Genomic DNA, 18,974 nt, shown 5'->3' with positions numbered 1-18,974 from the left:
CAATATCGCTTAGACCAACATGACTTGGTCCTCTGGCGAATGCGTAGAAAGTGCTTCGCCGTGCATGATGCCATGGACGTAGCACTCGCCAACCACCTGGTAATTGTGATCGTGGCCGTCGTCGCGCTTGCGAAGCAGAAAGGGTACCGCGCAGCCGTAGAAGACGGCAATGACGTCCCCCTCGTGAGCGGTCCGGGGAATAATGCCCACTCGCTTTCCCAGAGTAGTGCAGGCCATGGCAGGCGAGAGGATCTCAGCAAAGTCCATGGCGGTGTTCAAATACGGCCACAACTGTTGCAGCAGGATGTCGAGCTGGCGCAACGGGAGCGGGTTGGTGGCGTTGACGCGGATCTTGCGCTGCTCCCGTTTCCAGCTGTCGTCTTGGCCTTCTTCAAACTCCAGATACTCGGCCATGGCTCGAAAGGATGCGCGCCCGGCGTCGTCGCCCCAGTCGCCCTTGGTGGGCTTTGTCGCGGCTCCAATCGGCACTTTCCACTTGAGATTCTGACGCTCTTCGGCCGTGTCGGCGGGCAGATCATCGATGAAAGCAAATATTTCACCAAGATAACGTCTCATATCGGTCGTGCTCGTCCATTTTCCAATCTTGGCCACCGAGTCGACAACTTGACCTCGAACCGTCAAGATGTCTCTGGATATCTGCATTTCAGCAGTCTTGTCTGTCCCCGCGCGAAAGTGACCGGCACCGGCCCAGTTTGATATCGTCTCTGGATATGCTGTTGGCGACGCCCAGCTGGGGATCCACGACGGGAGACTGGATTTGCCAGGAGTGGCTGAAAGCCTAGCTTGGTACAGAAGGTCTATGCCCCGACCTTGCTCCTCCACGAATACTTTGGCGTACTGGAGGACGACATCTTTGAAACGAGACTTGTAGTCCGGTCTGAAGCCCTTGTTGGTTCCATCTTTGGCCAGACTCAGCAGCGCAAAGAGCTTATCGCGTCTACTAGTCGATTCGGTCAGCTTGAACACCCGGAGAAGGGTGTGCAAGTCTTGTCGAGCCTCGGGGCCTCCCTCCTCATACGAGGTCTTGAATTCTCCCAGACTTACAATGGCGGTTAAATGGCCATTTTTGGGAAAGACGACCGAAAGTTGTGACTTGGAAGCTTGGTCATCGCAGTATTTGGCGGCGTCATAGAACTGCCTCCACGGAATTCGGTCGTCGCCGCAGACCAGAGTCAATTGGGAGGCAAGAATAACCTCTTGAACAATCCACACCCGGCGAAACCATTTTCTCCTAAAGAGTTTGCTGATTGCCACCCACGACGAGTCTTCCACCGGCGGAATCTCATCTCGCCCCGGTGACCGAGAAACCTCTTCCTCTGCGCCGAAGCTCGCGGAGATGTTGCGTAAGGCTTGAATGGCTAGGCTGCTCTCGGAATCTCCCTGTCCCAACCATGCATACACATGAACCGCCGATCTGAATATGTCCTGCATCAGACGGACCTGATGTTCTTTCTCATCGTTATCGTTCTGATTGATGCTTATCGCATCTGCCCAGATATCAATTGATCGGTCGGTTCTTCGGATCTGCTGAAGACCAAGGTACAAAGATAAGGTCAACGGGATGACCCCATCCATCGTTTTCAACTTGAATTGTTGCAGCTTGCTGCCCCATGCGTACGATATGGCCAAGTATTTCGGATTGTCGTCCAATGATACGTGTTGAAGCGTTCCGCTGAGTTCCTGATTTCCATGTCCTGCGGAGAGCCGAAGGAGGCGTATGGATCTTTCGTGCTTTAGGGGCTTCCACCTGTACAAGCGCTTTTCGGTGGGTTGAGTATAGTCACTTGCCTGAGTCAATAGAATGTCCATACCCGCCCCTCCTTCTGATTGTCCCGTAAGCAATATATGCGGCCGGGCTCTCTCGATATTGGCCGTGTATGCACTTGTCACATGAAAATCAATGCGACCAGCGTTGTACAGTCTCCATGGGTCGACGAAAAATGAAATGCCGGGAATCATATTAATGTCGTGAATTCTGATTAGAATAAAGACATCATCTGGTGGCAGTTTCGATATTCTGTGTTTTCGGGCCTGTTTGGTGGCTCTGAATTAGCATGCATGTGGGAACAGTGCTGCTTCAGCGGTGCAACCCGTGCACATGGGTCCGGGAAACCTACTAGGTCAACCTTGGCCGAGCTCATGGTAAACTTTGAGTGAAGGCCTCCAGTACTCGTTTGAACCTCGATGTGATAAACCGGCCGGTGGTCCCTCCACGCTTCAGCGGCCTTGTATGAATTTCGAACAAGTAGTTCCGTCAATGGCCTTGTGTCACCATCAACTGTGAAGGTTGTGGTCTCTTCGACAGAGGTTTCGAAAGGAGAATGGTTCAACTGCCTTCGCATGGGGCTCGTCCAATGCCGATCTGGCTGATATGCATCACCCAGGACGTCTGCCAGCAGTCGAGAGATCTATACAATGACCAAGTCAGCATACAGTGTACGTATAGATCACCTAAACTCTGCGCTTGCAGGATCCGTACCTTTACTTCTCCCAGCAACATCGGCTCAGGGTCAATAATATTGCCAGGTTCAAGCGCAATGTAAAGGACACGTTCTCCATTCTTCGTAATCTGGAGGCGTGCAGGGAGACTTCGTACGCCGCGAAGATTTCCCGTTCCGGAGTCGACCTGGGGAAGTTCCTCTGGGGTAGGTAGATATATGATGTCGTTCAGTCCAGTCAATCGGAGCCCTTTGCTTCTCTCCAGAACCCGATTCAACACCAGAAGTTTATCTGATCCCTGTTTTCTTCCTTTGGCTCTTACTGCGGCCGAAGCTGCTTGAGCTATTGATTCTGGTGACACTTGCTCGAGAAGATGTGCTGGAGCAAGGGGTACAGGATCCTGTGGCCAGAACAGGGTTTCAGTGTGGCTTCGAAGGCCCTGTCCAGCGGTATATTCGACAGCCTCTTCTCGCCGTTCCTGTTTTTTCATGTTCGAGATGCCTTGCGCAATTTCATTTAGCGGTAACAGATAGTCCAGCTTAGGAGAAGCCTCAACTAATGGACGGACAGCAGAATAATCCTCGCTTGCAGTGGCAATGTGGGACTCCTTTTCAGTGTCATCCTGCATTGGCTTGACTTGAGAATCATCTATGTCTTTGTTACCAATTCTCGATAGACCCTCTTGGAGCATCGCTGTTTTCTTTTTAGGACTGGTAATTTCGTCCTCCTCCTCCAACTCAGTTGGCGTTGAGAGATTTCCTCTGTAAGGGCTTGGCTTGGATGGACTGGATGTTGAAGTTGACTTCGAACGGTCTTGGGCCGGAGATGTGCTGTGGTGCTTCCCGGATTTCACGGGCTTTCGACTTGCCTTCGTCCTGTCCGCGATACCCTCGAATGCTGAAGAGACTTCCTTGGACCGCTCAGGTGTTCGCGGAAAGAGACGATGTGCAGGAAGTGATGTTCCCGGTGTATCCTGATCTATCGCCACTTAGCAGTACGACACCGTATTTCTGAATCTCTGACTAACCATAGCTTTCCAGTTCTTGAATGTCCACAAGGTGAACATCGTGTCCATCCAAGTAGTCTTCGATTTTCCTTGGGTCGCTGTATACCAGAATGACCCACAGTCGCATCCTTGCAGCTTCCGGTATCCCAAGGTATATTAATAGCTGTTCTGACAACTGCTCAAAGAGCTCTGGACTGAAAAACGGCATCTCTATCTCTCGGTTTGTTAGGTATATGCGCAGAGAATCGTCCTTGTTGACAGTTATCGCTGCACGACTCTGACTAGATTCAATGGTTAAATCGCTTCCAGACACTGTCACAATCAATTCTGTTGCTATTTCGTCCACGCCATAGACCTTGATCTCCTTCAACCTTTTCCATAACCACCTTCGACGATCTGGGATCAAACTGGTTGGGATTGTTAGTATAGGTCGGCCTGAAAAGAATCAACAATCGACAATTCCATGTTGTCTTCCACTGGCGAGCTGAAGTGAAAAATAAATGGCACACTCAAAGTCCTTCGCTGATAGAACGGAAGCAGCCTTCGTCGGTAATCAGCATTCCGTTTACTTCGGAAATAGAGGTACTCTCTCCTCTACCTGCGCTGCAACGTTCGATATGCCGACCACCTTGTTGCTGTTGAGCCTCTTTGGCTACATTGGATGCAGCGTGCATTTTGGGTCAGATGTATCACTTATTTTTCAATTCGGCTTGCAGGCAATACTGTGAAAGACATCCGCAAACATCACAGCGACGAGGCAAAAAGGAGCTGGAAATGGACCCTGAAGATGATGCCAACTTACCAAGCAATGAACCTCGCTTTTGCGCTCAGGGTGTCTGTATGATCTTTACAGAACCAAATGTTTCCCGTGATTTCGACTTTTCGCCGCGCATTGCGAGAGACAAAATGCTGATAGATTTCAAGGGTCCGAACTAGTTTCTCTAGCCTCTGTATTCCTTGCCCTGGCAACGCAAGTAAGGGGATTTTGCCGCTCAGTTTGCGGGCGAGACTTTGGTTGTCTGCCATGAACCATTCATCCATCAGTGATAGGAAGGTTGGTTTCTCGGATCCCATCTGCTTCACTGGGAAGATGGCACAGCCCCGAAGAGATCGAACTGAATCTAGTGCTTCTGCCGAGTCATCAAGCACTAGGAGCGTATTGATCATTTGCAGAAGCCGGGATACATAATCAGGTTGGTCGTCGGAAGTAATGCTTCTTGCTTCAGCGACGAAAGTATCCAAGCCTGCATTTCTGATGTCCAGGACCTGAGAGAAGAGCCTCGCATAACTTGGGTAAATACAGTCAAGACTGTGAATCCTCCTCAAAGAGTCTTGACCCTTCCATACGCACTCCTTGACGGCTGCCCAACGATGGGGACGCCCATTGCGAGGGGGGATATAGATGAGACTATCTTGCATGAAAGTTTCTCTGCGAGTCAGTCAATCAGTCAGTCAGTTAGCTAGCCAGCAATAATTTTGAGGACCGGAGTTGGCTAGGCCACTCACTTGGTGGAGCGAAGATCTGTGTCGATGGTCTCTTGAATTTTGCCGTACAGCTGCAAATACTTCTCTGGCTGTCCCTTCTGTTTCACCATCCTCAGGCATTGGAGATAGTGATTTACATCACATTTCATCGTAACGCCAAGCTGTTCCAGGAATGACCAAGAAGGGTTTGAAGAGTTTGGAATATCCAGTAATGGAAGCGAATCACTGCCTTCCACTCCACTCAGGTCTCCTGCAGGAAAAATTGTCTCCTTGAGAGAATAACGACTCCCGTTGATACAATCCACTTCGGTGGACATTAAACACTCGCGTAGAGCCTTTTTGGACAGTATCCAGTCCTGCGGATAATTCAAATCTTCGTCTGATCCGAGCCATTCCGAATACGTTTGCCAATGATCCCTTAAGAGCTGTAGGAACTCCCCGGATGGTAGGCCTTCCAAGATGCGTTTCATGTCCTCTGACAGTTCAAATCCCTCGCCAACCATCCGGACTAGACGCGGGAACTCGCAGATTCGTAGCTGATCTTTCAACCAGTGCGTCCATTGGAGTTCGCGCCCCGCCGTAGCAAGCCAGTAATCCTGATGTAGAACTGGAAAGGCGAACTTCCGACCATTCGGCGCGAAGGAACGAAGATAGACCTCTGACGAACGACGATACCCAGACCCTGTGGCGACCCAGAGATCTACATCATCAAGGTTGCTCCATCCAGACGTAAATAGGAAGACCAGATGATCCACTAAGTCACTCTGTTGAATCATAACAGAAGACAGAGTGTGCAAACGCACAACGAAAGAGGATATCTCAGTTGGGGAAAAGGGTTTGGCACCTAGAGATGTGAACAGCCTGCTTCGCTCGGAATCCTTCTCAGCTTCTGGGTCAACGAAAAGCACCTCAGTACCTTTCGGAACAAGTGTTGTATCGTCTGTTGGGAGATAGAAGAGCTTGTCTTTGCTTTCAACGCGTGACGTCCACTCGCCATTACTCAGCGGTATTATCTTGAGGGTAGCTAATCGGTTCGGAGCCTTGTAATCATAAAGCCATAGGACATGGGCCAGTCTGGAAAACCATTGTGGCGATTGGGTCCGGAATTTCTTTTCCTCTTTTTCCATGAATTTTTCTAAGTCGGTCACGAAGTCACCATACTCCAATTCTTTGATGCCAAGGTGCTCTAGTGTCTCAGACCGAAGATGTTTATAACGGCGCGACAAGTATCTTGGTTTTGTGAAGTCGGTTAGAACAAGCGGGGTGTCGTCAAGCCTGTAATACTCCCCGACATATACAAGACCCAGCGGTTCGTGCATCTCACCATCCTCACCTTCAAAGGACTCCGTTTCTTTGAGCTTTTCCTGGATTTCTCCTGCCACAGGTTGGAAGAAATCTCGAGTTTCGAGCGGGAGAAATCTTGGCCAGGTGTAACGGAAGGATGTCGTGTTGAAATAGTTAACGGCGTTTACAAATGCACCTGAGACAAAGTCACGGATTTTAATATTCCAGGCGGACGACACGTCGATATCCTCACGATTGGCGATGAGGACAAAGTTTGCTTGGATTGCAAACTGTATGCGATCAGCATTCAAACAGCCCTTGGAGATCAATAGTGTTGGAATGCTCACAGTGAATCCGTACTCTCGGATAGGGAGAAAGGCATACACTGGCTGTGATTTTGCCACTTCAAACCCCGAGACTGGGAAACCCAAAGACACTGAACATTCAGAGAGCCCGGGTCGCTTGGTCTCAAGGGGCATGCCAGGAATCTCAGACTCGATGATCTTGTAACGCAGCATCTCTTTGCCGTCTTCTTCTATGACGAGATCATAAAGCGTGTCGCTAATTCTTTCTTGCCGCCGCGCGAGAGTTCTGGCGTGGTCGACCCTTCTGTGTAGCTCTATTCTCTCTACTTTCCTCAGAAAGGGCAAAAGTGTCGGGTCAAACTCCATCACCCTCTCAATTTCGGCCCTGCCATATTGCCAGAGGTGGAGGTATATGGTCGAATACCCGTCAAGCAGGCTGACAGGAAATTCCTCTGCCCATTCTGGTGCAATCATCCCAAGCTTTTTCTTCTTGTCGAATTTGAAGGAATACGCGCGTGAAGCAATCCACACAGTGTCTGCCACTTTGAATACAGCCTTGAACCCCAGTCCTTTCTCACCAGTCGTATCGGACGTACCGGCTTTGTTGCTAGCTCCAGCACTACAGACTGCCGTGACATCTTTGTCCGTGAAGCCCACCTCGTTAGAGTCAATGCGAAAGCTATCTTCTGTGCAAGTGAGCTTCAGGGTCGGTGTGGGGTGTTCATAGTTGTTGTCATCAGCGTTTTGTAGGATTTCGAGGAGAAAATGGGTTGACTCTCGGTAGAGCTGTGTTGCTACACTGGGCTGCGTTCAGTATCACCCCCCTCTCACAGCGACGGGCCATTTGTCGAGGGCAACTGTACATGTTGAGTAGATTTTCTAGTTCATCAGTCCGACGGTCTGGATTGTCGACATTCAGACTCGCTCTTATCTCCTCAATATGACGCCTCGCCGCGATACGGTCAGCCAAAGATGCCATGGTTGCCTCTTTTGTCAACGAGGAGCTACCCACATTGACAACTAGGGTTTAACGGTACTCAATCAACCCAAGTAGTTCATGGGGAATAAAAGCGGACTTTCTGGATATGCCGGACTCTGGAAAGACCGGTTCTGAAGGACTAGGCTGTGCATATGCTAGCCCGCTGTTCCGCGTTGCGCTGTCAAGCAGGCCACGTGGGGCCACTCAAGCTCGTCAAATAGCAGTGGAAAACAATGGGAATTGTTTCCTCGGTGTTGTTATTGAGCGATTGTACCAAGTATAGCGCTTGCGTTTCCGTGACCTCTTCGATGATGCTGGGATCGTGCAATAGTAGTCTTTGCTTCGGCGCAAATAATCCGTTAATGGGCGCTCGTCTCCCAGTGAATCTGAATCGTAGCCGTCTGGAGGGTGTGGCCTTGCTCAACGCCTCTCCGGTCTGTACCGAGTAAGTTGAACCCTTTCTTAAGTTCCTCCTCCCAAGAGCGAGGTCAACATTAATGGCCAGCTTGATAGTTACAGCCTGTGTTATATTTTTGAACTTCGCTTGGCGGACTCGGCTTGTCGGTTCCACGACGCGTCTGTTTCTTTCTGCCACGGAACGAGACCTTCCGGATCACGCCTCCAATCAAGATGTGTGTCGCTGTGATTTGGGTCAATCCCCTACACCCATCGTCCTTTAGTTATCCCGACACTCTGGCTAGACATTTATGTCCTTCAGATTCAACCTTCAGAATCAACTGAGGAAGGATAGAAATGGGTTCCGTAGGGCAAGGGAAATTCTCCTTTCCTTGGAAATTGACCATCGGGCTGCTCATCGTCGCCCTGTTGACAAGCCTGTGCACTTGGGCAGATTCCGTCAAGGTACAGAGGTGATGATCCATCTCATCGTTGTGTCTGCTAATTCCATCACACCGCAGTCCAAATGGTACATGTTTGACCCTGTGGAGCTGCAGAAGCTGGTCGACGAAAGCCTAGAACGCTATCCAACGTCAACGGCGGGAGTAGTGCACCATATTGTCACAAAGCTTCGGGAACAACATGGATCAGCTTTGATCAGCAAGGATCCGTTCCCCCATGCTGCCCAGAACAGCACCGAGATCTCACCCATCTCAGCCTACCCGTCGCAATGGGTCTTCAACAATGCCGGGGGGGCAATGGGAAGCATGTACATTATTCATGCAAGCATAACCGAGTATCTGATCATCTTCGGCACGGCCCTTGGGACTGAAGGCCACACCGGCCGACATACAGCCGACGACTACTTTTTCATCCTCGAGGGCGAGCAGTGGGCGTATCCCGCACATTCATTGGCCCTCGAACGCTACCCGCAAGGAAGCATGCACCATCTTCGCAGAGGCCATGTCAAGCAGTACAAAATGCATCGCGGGTGTTTTGCCCTTGAACTTGCTCAAGGTTGGATTCCACCTATGCTTCCATTTGGGCTGGTAGATACCATGTTCTCCACGTTGGATTTCCCTACATTTGGCAATACAGTATGGTTGACGGCGCAAAAGATGGTGGGTTGTCTCCTGGCGGGCAAGATCTAGATCGAGAGCCGTGAGACCCCGCACAAAAAAAAACATTTTCAGAACGGCGCCTCCGCCTTGCATGGACCTGGGATGGACGACGCGCAACGATACCATGGTTCCTTGTCTCAACAGGTTCCGAGTTGCGCTCATATTCAGTTCTGGCGGCCACGAATTCGATAATCCGCGCTTTGTCCAATGGGTTCCCGTCGATCCGACATTGTTTCATCTCCTATGATTCAATAATCTCAAACCCCTCACACCCTTGGGACTCACCTCTAGTTTCGTGGACGAATGCACTCTTAGCACCGCGAAGGTGATTGATGGGATGAGAGTTTAATTTTGTGAATTGACAAGTCAGAAACAAGGATTTCGGTCGCCTTTTTGCGGACAGCCACCAACGAACCGGCGCAATATCACACACAGCACCCTCATCACCTGACAGACTATGTGTTTCCAAGAAATTCATATTGCTATCGAGTCAGTTGTGTACTAGTCCGCGTATGGCTCACCCACCCATGGAGGAGATATAGAAATTGGTAGCCGCAATGTCAACATCCAGAAGGCCATTTTGACTCCGCATCCATTCTATATGCTGTTTCCCCTACATTAACTAGCTGGTGGTCTGCCCACGACATTAGCCAGCATTGCACATACAAAGACTCTGCGGCAAGCCGTCGTATTGGTCGACGATTCTTGGAGCGCCAAAGGCGCTTTTCCCGCATGGGATTTACGAGGCACCAGTGCAAGAGTGCACTGTCCAAATCCAAGTTGCAATACCAGCCCAGTATGTGAGCCAGCCATCGACAGGACCTACCACACGTGTGCTGGAAGGGAAATGAATTACCCTGGACGCCCGGGTACGTAAGTAAATGATGAGCAGCAGTGAAATTGGCATTCCCCCCACCACAACCTCTGCTCAAGCCGCAATCTCGCAACTGCTCCAAGAATCTCGTCTTCCCCCACCAATCATTGCCGCCTCAACCACCATATCCTTTCCGAACACAGGGACTTCGGCTTCACTTCAGGCTTCTTGCCAATCTAGACTCTTGAAGAGGTACCATTGGTTTGTGCAGAAGGAACGGAGATACGACATTGCTTTTGCTGCGTCCCATCGCATACTCTGACGGTCCAAGGAGCTCTGCTGATTCCAAACTCTCAAATAGAAACGCTGCCCCCTTCCATCAACAGCGTGTCGACTGACCACTGACCAGGTCGTCCTTAACCATCCTTGGCTTCGAGCCGTCCTCTCGCTTCTTTCGCTCTTCGATTCGTTCGTCATGAAGTATACCGATGTTCTTTTGCGTCTTGGCGCAGCCTGCCTTTCGTTCTCATTTGCATCCGCACAGACAATTGCCCAGATCAATGGCAACAGATTCATCTCCCCGTACCGCAACCAGAATGTCTACAATGTCACGGGTCTAGTCACTGCCATCGGCCCAAGCGGGCTGTGGATTCGCTCTACCACCCCAGACTCGGACATTCGCACCTCAGAGTCCGTCTATGTTTTTGGCCGTATCTCCACCAATGTGACGTTGACCACAGGAGATGTCATTGTGCTCGATGGGATTGTTTCTGAGTATCGCTCTAACTCAGCATATCTTTATATGACAGAGATCTCTCGACCTACCAACGTCAAGGTCATATCCCGGGGAAATGCGGTGAACCCGGTCATTCTGGGGAAAAAAGATACTGGCCCGCCCACTGAGCAGTTCACCTCACTCGACAACGGTGATCTCTTTGGTGTACCCAACAATGTTAGCCTTGTCTCTGTGGCGAACCCTGTGCTACAGCCATGGGCATATGGCCTTGACTTCTGGGAGAGTCTGCTGGGCGAACTGGTTACTGTTGAAAGCCCTAGCGCTGTTGGCAAGCCGAATTCATACAACGAGACATGGGTAGTGGGGAACTGGAGAAAGACTGGAAAGAACAATAGAGGAGGCTTGACCTTGACTCCCGGAGATGGCAATCCGGAAGCCATCGTTGTTGGTGCCCCTCTTGACGGCTCTATTAACCCAGACGACATCAAGCTAGGGGATGACTTGGAAGATATCACCGGAGTCGTGTACCAGGAGTTCGTCGCCTACTACATCCTTCCATTGACGGCGCTTTCTATCATTGACTCAAAACAGCCCCCATTGCCAAATCCAATCAACTGGAATTCGCAGGGTAGCTGCAAGAAAATTACGGTTGGCCAGTACAATGTTGAGAATCTGGCTTCAAACTCCACCACCCTGCCGGGCATCGCTTATCATATTGCCCACTATCTCAACTCCCCGGACCTGATGTTCTTGCAAGAAATTCAAGACAACAGTGGTCCAACGGACGACGGCGTCGTCGCCGCGAATGTCACGCTAGAGATGCTCGTGACGGCCATCAAAGACGCTGGCGGAGGGTCTTATAATTACCTCGACATTGACCCCGTCAATGACCAAGACGGCGGCCAACCTGGCGGCAACATTCGTGTCGCCTACCTCTACAATCCGGGTGTCCTTAACCTCAAGAATCCCAACCCAGGCTCCTCCCTTGACGCCAATGAAGTCCTCCCCGGCCCTTCATTGAAATACAACCCAGGCCGCATCGATCCCACAAATCCAGCGTGGCAGGACAGTCGCAAACCACTTGCCGCACAGTGGGAAACAGTCAGAGATAAATCTACCCTGTTCACTGTGGTCGTGCACTTCACATCCAAAGACGGCAGCTCCTCAATCGAAGGCGACCCGCGCCCACCCGTCAACCTCGGCGTAAACCAGCGCACAGCCCAAGCAAATGTGACTGGGACCTTCGTCGCTCAGATCTTGGCTCAAGATCCCCAGGCCGCCGTCGTCGTCGCAGGAGATTTCAACGAATACACATTCGTCGAGCCGCTGGAGACGTTCACCGCGGTCTCTGGGCTCGTGAATTTGGACGACGCTGCGGGTATTGCGCCTACCGAGCGGTACACATATGTTTTTGACATGAGCTGTGAGGAACTGGACCACATGTTCGTGAGTCCCAAGATTGCGGGCACCCCTGGGGAAAGGCCAGATCTCAGGCATGTGCATGTGAACACGTGGGTGACATATGCCGATCAGAGGTCGGATCATGATCCAAGTGTGGCGAGGTTGAATATTTGCTAGACCCCACAAGTTTGCTTTGGCTTCAAGTCGGTTGTTTTCGAGGCATGGGATTCCTGGACAATTTCTTAAAGACCTGCATCTCCACCACAGATGGGAGATCCTTCCGGCAATTCTGCGACCGAGTGAATATGAACTGGCGGCTTTGACAGCATTCAGATTGAACGAACAAAGTACCACTTAGAGAGGTAGGTAACGTAGGTGAAACGTTCTCAATGAAGACGAAGTAGTAATATGGCTAATAATATGGGATTAATGACAGAGCACCGCTATTTATTGTGAATCAAGGTACCTTTGGATCTACTAATTAGTGAATCACTTTACTCATTTTAGGCCGTGGACTTATTTTTTGGATCTGGCGGATTCTCGCCTGGCCGTACGCTTGAACCTCGGAAAAAGTAGCCTGCCCAAGCCTGCCAAACTATAACAAGGCTGCACACAATCTGCAACCCCCTTAAACGAGAATTCCTCGTAAACTTATTATTATCCTGAAACGGCTCTTTCTTTGTAATCGGACGAAAGTGCGCCATCCTTCAGGCGCCCAATTTCAACGATCGCTTAACAGTATCAGCAAACCGACAAGAGCTGAAAACTAAGCGCACTTTCTTCATTTTCACTCTCCATCTTTCAGCCGCCCTTCTTCTGTTCGCCCTTGGTTCCGGATCCATGGAGCTCCAGTGGACCCTTGTACTATCTGGTCTCGGCCTTTTGCTGTTCGTCTATTTATACCACGTGAATAGGGCAATATCAACCATTCCGCAAGAAGCTGAGACGCTAGCGGGCAAGCCCTGGACAAAAGAAGTGGTTCAAAGCGCATACGAAAAGTGCCGCAGAGAAAGGCCGGATTTCAAGAAGTATCTCCCACCAAAGCAAAACAGACGATATGTCGTGTTTGGAGGATCAGGTAACTGCTGTTCTTGCTGATAAACCAAGCTCTGGGCCTCGAGATCTGACGACTTGAAGGTCTTGTCGGCGGCTGGATCGTTGAGCATCTGATCATGCGAGGTGAAAGCCCTTCGGCAATACGAATCGCGGACCTCCAAGCTCCTCGACGAGAACTAGCAGTTAAATGCCACGTGCCATTCTTGAAGGCCGATGCCACCGATCCGGCCTCCGTGGCCAACGTCTTTACCACTCCCTGGCCAGCCGAAAACGCGAAGTTGCCCCTAACGGTCTTTCATACCGCCGCCTACATTCACGCCGGCTATCGCAAGGCAGATTTCCTCGACAAATTCATGAAAGTCAACGTCGAAGGTACGGAGAACGTGCTCAAAGCAGCGAAAGCGGCAGGTTGTGACATCTTCATCGCAACCTCCTCTTGTAGCGTGGCCATTAAACCTCTCGATTTCTTCATTCCCCCTTGGGAGAAGCACCCGAGGAACTTTGTTCAATTCTCGGACAATGGCGACCCGCCACCACTGAAATTGGAGAACTTCGCAGGTTGTTATGCCTATACGAAGGCCTTGGCGGAGAAATTGGTCAGGGACGCGGACAGCAAAAAAGACTCGTTTAGGACTGGCGCTATCAGACCCGGGCACACGATCTATGGCCACGGGGACAGCAACAGGAACTCAGTGGTGTTTGATTACTTACGGCGCGGAGGACTCCAAACGTTAGTCTACCTCTCATCTCATTCACTCCTCCCGACAATCTCCAGCGGGCGTTGATAGTGTGATGCTCACAACAGATGGCTTACCCCTTTCATCCTACAATACGTCTCTGCGCAGAATGTCTCTCTCGCCCATCTTCTGTACGAAGCTCGCCTGCTCGCCGGCAACGACATCGGGGGCAACGCCTACGCCGTGTGCGATCCGGGCCCACCATTCCGCTACAGTGACCTGTACCGAATGGCCTCTACCCTCGCACACCCCAGCACGCCTATGAGGTGGCCGAAGGTGCCACCTCTCCCACTCATCCTCATCTCCTATCTTGTCGAGGGATACACGCTCCTGCAGCGCCGTTACCTAGGTTTCTTGCCCGAGGTCACAAACTTTGATCTCTCGATGCTTCAACGGGCCATGTTCAATTACTCAACCCTGGTCATCATCTACGATGATTCGCGCGCCAGGAAGGAGTTAGGTTACAACCCGGGCCACGACACGCTGGAGGGCATCTGCTTGCATATGCTCGAGTGGAACGAGAACGTCGAGGCGAGTCTAAAGGCCAAAGGTGAGGTGCAGGAGAAGGCGAACGTTCTGGAGAAGAGCATTCCGTAGCCCCCAACGGTGTCGCGGCGTGAGTAGACAGATAGACGCCCGAGACTTGGCTGGTGGTAACGGGCAAGCCGGGTTCAAAGGTAAGGGGCACAGTCTGTCACGGAATACGTACATCAAGAGTGCTCGAGTAACGCCAAAGCGACCGCTATATCTAATATAATTGACGATGTAGGATGAATGACAGATGGCCACCATTTCCAGGGTAAACGGAATGCTCATTACCAACGAAGGCCACCTCCGTTGTAATAGCAAAGGATACTGATTGGGCTCCTTATTTTTCATTCTCGCCTGCGGGATTTGAACCTGGTCGAAATGACCAACGGAAGGAAATGGAGGGTCAAAAGCACTAAGTCACGAATCCCGGTAGGCCCAGCAAGGGGAGGGGTCCCTCTGCTGGAATACTTCCCCGTCCCCTGTGGCACAATGAAAACCGAATTCCAGCTGGAATGGCAGACTTTGGGGCTGAAGCTCCTCAACAACACTGCTCGTGTCCCGATGCTCTGTCACCTTTACAATGCTCTGCGTATAGTTGACTCAAAGGCGCCTGTCTGGCCGGACATGGAGCTACTCATCCGCAACCAGAGCCCGGGGGCAGTTTTCACGGGTGGCCGCCCTCAGACGCTCGTTCAAGCGCGAAACAGCTTTCTCCTCAGCATTGGAATGTCGGCGACAAGCCTAGCCAAAGACTCTCGCGGAATGCGGCTTAGGAAGGGCAACACTGTGTTGCGACAATATGAACAAGGTCCGATTGCTCGGAACCTCTTCTATCGTTGGATGGGTCGAGAGACGCGGAAGACCAACGAGGCTGCGTACCAGCTGCAGGAGCTACTTTAGCCGCAAATATCAACAAGACTTTGAGCGCAATCTCTATGTGACAACCACATCTCCGGCACACAACCCTACTCACAGAACGGTTATATCACTACAGACTAAGATGGTCTGGACTCTGGCGAGGTTGTCTGATGGCTTCACAGCCGAAATGCCAGCGTTAATGTTTTGACTTCTTCTCTAGGGAGCGACGATGCGTTATCGCTTTTGTACATCTTGCAGAAAGTTTCCGGAAGATGAAAGAAGGCAGCCAGCTCTCTACCAGCCAGGACCAGACAACAGATGTCAGTCCAATTAAAGTGGCGCTGCAAATTTTCGGTGCCTCGGTGGATTCCGTGGTTGCGGCCCGCCGTATTGGTTCGAAAAAATAGGGCCGAGAACAGAGCACGAGGACTGGCGGTGGCAAAGCAGATGAAATCAATGTTGTCGCCGGTTCAGGACGAAGATAGCCAAGCTTACTTGAGTCAGGCTTTGACACTTGTCCGGAATGGACGAATAGGCGAGGTGTTTGGAGAACACATCAAACTTTCTGAAAACGCGCCAGCGGCGGAGGTTTTCAGACCAGTCCGTTCAGTTGTTGAGGTGCTTTTAAGCGAGAAGAAAGGGAACGTCGAACTTGGGAACTTGCGGAGGCTGGTTGGAACGAAGGACTATGGGACCTTTCTCTTTCGCCATTCGAGCTTCGAGGCGTTGTATGGTCCTGGGAAAGACAGAAGCTGGAAGGACTTTGTGGTTGCAGAGATTGTCGTCGAGGGGGCAAGGTTGCGAAAGGCTGACAACCCAGGCTTGTACTTGGCTGCGATGGTCTTTCTCCAGCTGAAGAAGGTCAAATGCGGTGCAGGTGAAGATTCTCATGAGAAGAGCGGCCTTCGATCGTACAGTGTCAGAGAAATCGGGCAGGAAGTCCGACAAGCATGGTTCAACGGTAGTCCATGCTACTGGGAGGATCGCGCTCAGACGGATAAAGAAGACTAAGAAAATTTCGAAGGGATTTATGGTAAGGAAGGCCGACTCGCTTCCCAGAGAAAGAAAGTGTGACTTTCAAGGGCGCACCCCGGCTTCCAGTCGTCTGTGGACCCGATGCTGGATCGAAAAAGAAAAAGATACTCCGGGGATATTCCTTCAACCGGAAGATGGTAGATGTGGTATCAGCATTGTAACAGGAGACAGAACTGATGTTGCTTGTGGACACTCGTTCAGAAGAAAAGGCGATAGAGGCAGAATTAGCGCTTGTGTCAACACGTCTCTGTAGAATTCAATGTCAAACCGAATTTACACCGTTGCCGGCACGAGCGTGTTCAATATAAAACCCACGAGACCAATCACGAACTGGCGGATTTCCACGACGACAACTACACATCATCGAGACTGCGAACTTGCGATTTCCTCGGTCATCAACAGCGATGGACAGATCTCACTTCGGCACCATCGACAGCATCACTCATCTCTGGAAAGGCTTAGGCCTTCCAGACAAGGCGCTCACAGCCATCCGCCTACCAGGCGTAGACGCCATAGGACTACCGTCCTCTTTCAAGATCGGACACTTGGCCCAGGCCTCAATCACACTAACGGCCCTCCTGGCTGCATTAATCAACTCGGAGCGCAATGGACACAGAGGAATCTCGACTGTCACCGTGCCTCTCCAACATGCACTTCTTGAATTTAGGTCCGAGAGATTCTACTCGATCGACGGGACACGCATGCCGTCGGCATGGGGACCGATCGGCGGCCTCCACAAGACCTCAGACGGCTATGTACGGGTGCACGACTCGTTCCCTAATCACCGTGCAGGGACGAAGAAGCTGCTGGGGTGTCCGGAGGACGCGGATCGAGACACCGTGGGTGCGAAGATTGCAAAGTGGAGGTCCGTGGACTTGGAGAATGCGGCGGTGGATGCTGGAGTCGTGATTGCGGCGCTGAGGACCTACGAGCAGTGGGATGTGCTCCCTCACGCGAGAGCTATCAAGGATTTTCCCATTCAGATCAGAAAGATCCCCGCCGACGGTAGTGGTGGTGGTGGTTTACCTTTGTGGCCGGAAGGCATGTCGAATGCTGATAGCAGTGGCCGTGCGGACAAATGCCTCCATGGCCTGAGAGTGTTGGAGATGAGTCGCGTCATCGCGGCCCCTGTGGCGGGGAGGACGCTCGCTGCCCACGGAGCGGAGGTGCTCTGGATAACCAACCCGAGGCTCCCTGACCAGCCCAGCCTTGACCGCGACACCGGGCGCGGAAAACGAACGGCGAGTCTTGACATCAGCCGCGCGGAGGACATGGAGACGCTCCTCTCCCTCATCGACGACGCCGACGTCTTCCTCCAGGGCTACCGGCCGGGCAGTCTCTCGGCCCGGGGACTTTCCCCCGAGACGCTCGCCACGCGACGCAGAGAAAAAGGGAAGAGGGGCATCGTGTTCGCCAATCTCTCCGCCTACGGGCCCGACGGGCCCTGGAGCGCCAGACGCGGCTTCGACTCGCTCGTGCAGACCTGCTCGGGCATGAACGCGTCCGAGGCAGAGCACTTCAGCGGCCAGACCACCGAGCACAGTGAGCTCCCTGCGAAGCCGACCCCGTGTCAAGCTCTGGACCATGCCTCGGGCTACTTCCTCGCTGCGGGCGTTATGGCGGCACTGTACAGGCAGGCACAAGAGGGAGAAGGAGGCGGCCCGTCGTCGTCGTACGAGGTCAGCGTCAGCCTCGCGGCGGCGATGAAGTATCTCCGCAGCCTGGGCCAGTATGACGGCCAGTCCGGGTTCCAGTGCAACGACGACTTTGCGACCTTGGAAGACGTCCCTGACGACTATCTCGAGGAGCACATGTCTGGGTTCGGCCTGCTCAAAGCCGTGAAGCACTCCGCGACCATCGACGGTGTCCCTGTGGGATGGGATGTGATGCCGAAACCATTGGGATCGGATGAACCGCGATGGCTTTGAGTGAGGGTTTTAGCCTTCATCAACGAGCCCCTTTTTAAACCCCCGGCCGCCGCCACAGCAATGACGGGAGCTGAGAGGTATGTATTGATGTGGTTGCTCAGAGCGCGAGGAGGATATTCCATGGAACTGCAATCACGAGAACAATTACGGAGGGCGTTGACATGTCTAGACGATGTCTCGCTGACGCTGCTGCACACGCGGCATTTCGCAGAATGAAAGTGTTAGTTACATACACAAAGTTCAAACACTATGTCCATCGGCCACCCCATTGAACAGTCTCTCCAGCCTCGAGAAACGATAACTCATGCCGATTTTCCAATCATGATTCCTCACTATTCGATTCACAGTCGCCAGAGACGGATGCAGACATTCATGTCTCAAATGTCCATCAGTGACTGGAAGCAGGGAACGGTGATCTGACTTGAAGATATAATGTGAAGCCGTGCCACGAGCCGTACCGATCATGTCGTCCAGGCCATCGATCGCAACCGGGATCATCGGATGTGATCGTGGTGGACCTGCCATCTCGCACATCTCCAGCAAATAAGCCAATTGCAGGTCGAACGGCCTCTGGCAGTTTCGCGAACTTGCTGAACAATTCTTACCGCGTCCAAAGGAGGATAGCCGCCATTGGAAATAAAGGCTGCCGCTAAGCTATGCAATAGCGAGTAGACACCCCCCGTGAGATAATAGTGTCACATAAAGAAACCAGAATACCTGCGAATCTGTCGTCAAATGCTTTGGTCTATTAGTTATATAGTTAGGCCATCAGGACGTATCCTGTATTAATGTCTCCTTCATTTACACCTTGGACGCGCATCCTGACATGGCAACTTTGTCAC

General features: G+C 51.8%; 7 protein-coding genes across 7 annotated transcripts; 6 read left to right on the top strand and 1 right to left on the bottom strand.

The window, feature by feature from the left end:
• Positions 1–9: 9 nt before the first annotated feature.
• Z519_09870 (uncharacterized protein) lies at positions 10–7,519 on the bottom strand (the record flags this gene model as incomplete). Its single annotated transcript, XM_016767591.1, has 9 exons — positions 10–2,052; positions 2,139–2,429; positions 2,501–2,751; positions 3,025–3,433; positions 3,525–3,873; positions 4,269–4,895; positions 4,973–6,525; positions 6,583–7,339; positions 7,404–7,519. 9 exons carry the CDS (start codon positions 7,517–7,519, stop codon positions 10–12), a joined length of 6,396 nt encoding a protein of 2,131 aa, XP_016616383.1.
• An 872-nt stretch (positions 7,520–8,391) lies between these two features.
• On the top strand, positions 8,392–9,066 carry Z519_09869 (uncharacterized protein; the record flags this gene model as incomplete). The annotated part of the gene is made up of 1 exon (XM_016767590.1): positions 8,392–9,066. The coding sequence occupies one exon, from the start codon at positions 8,392–8,394 to the stop codon at positions 9,064–9,066; it is 675 nt and encodes a 224-aa protein (XP_016616382.1).
• A 1,259-nt stretch (positions 9,067–10,325) lies between these two features.
• On the top strand, positions 10,326–12,164 carry Z519_09868 (uncharacterized protein; the record flags this gene model as incomplete). Its single annotated transcript, XM_016767589.1, has 1 exon — positions 10,326–12,164. The coding sequence occupies one exon, from the start codon at positions 10,326–10,328 to the stop codon at positions 12,162–12,164; it is 1,839 nt and encodes a 612-aa protein (XP_016616381.1).
• A 663-nt stretch (positions 12,165–12,827) lies between these two features.
• Z519_09867 (uncharacterized protein) lies at positions 12,828–14,377 on the top strand (the record flags this gene model as incomplete). Its single annotated transcript, XM_016767588.1, has 3 exons — positions 12,828–13,065; positions 13,125–13,773; positions 13,849–14,377. 3 exons carry the CDS (start codon positions 12,828–12,830, stop codon positions 14,375–14,377), a joined length of 1,416 nt encoding a protein of 471 aa, XP_016616380.1.
• Positions 14,378–14,800: 423 nt separating this feature from the next.
• Positions 14,801–15,211, top strand: Z519_09866 (uncharacterized protein; the record flags this gene model as incomplete). Its single annotated transcript, XM_016767587.1, has 1 exon — positions 14,801–15,211. The coding sequence occupies one exon, from the start codon at positions 14,801–14,803 to the stop codon at positions 15,209–15,211; it is 411 nt and encodes a 136-aa protein (XP_016616379.1).
• Positions 15,212–15,487: 276 nt separating this feature from the next.
• On the top strand, positions 15,488–16,180 carry Z519_09865 (uncharacterized protein; the record flags this gene model as incomplete). The annotated part of the gene is made up of 1 exon (XM_016767586.1): positions 15,488–16,180. The coding sequence occupies one exon, from the start codon at positions 15,488–15,490 to the stop codon at positions 16,178–16,180; it is 693 nt and encodes a 230-aa protein (XP_016616378.1).
• Positions 16,181–16,608: 428 nt separating this feature from the next.
• On the top strand, positions 16,609–18,132 carry Z519_09864 (uncharacterized protein; the record flags this gene model as incomplete). The annotated part of the gene is made up of 1 exon (XM_016767585.1): positions 16,609–18,132. One exon carries the CDS (start codon positions 16,609–16,611, stop codon positions 18,130–18,132), a length of 1,524 nt encoding a protein of 507 aa, XP_016616377.1.
• Positions 18,133–18,974: the final 842 nt, after the last annotated feature.

This window comes from Cladophialophora bantiana, assembly GCF_000835475.1.
Source record: "Cladophialophora bantiana CBS 173.52 unplaced genomic scaffold supercont1.16, whole genome shotgun sequence".
NCBI classification, from domain to species: domain Eukaryota; kingdom Fungi; phylum Ascomycota; class Eurotiomycetes; order Chaetothyriales; family Herpotrichiellaceae; genus Cladophialophora; species Cladophialophora bantiana.
This window is presented reverse-complemented; position numbering and strand designations above follow the sequence as displayed.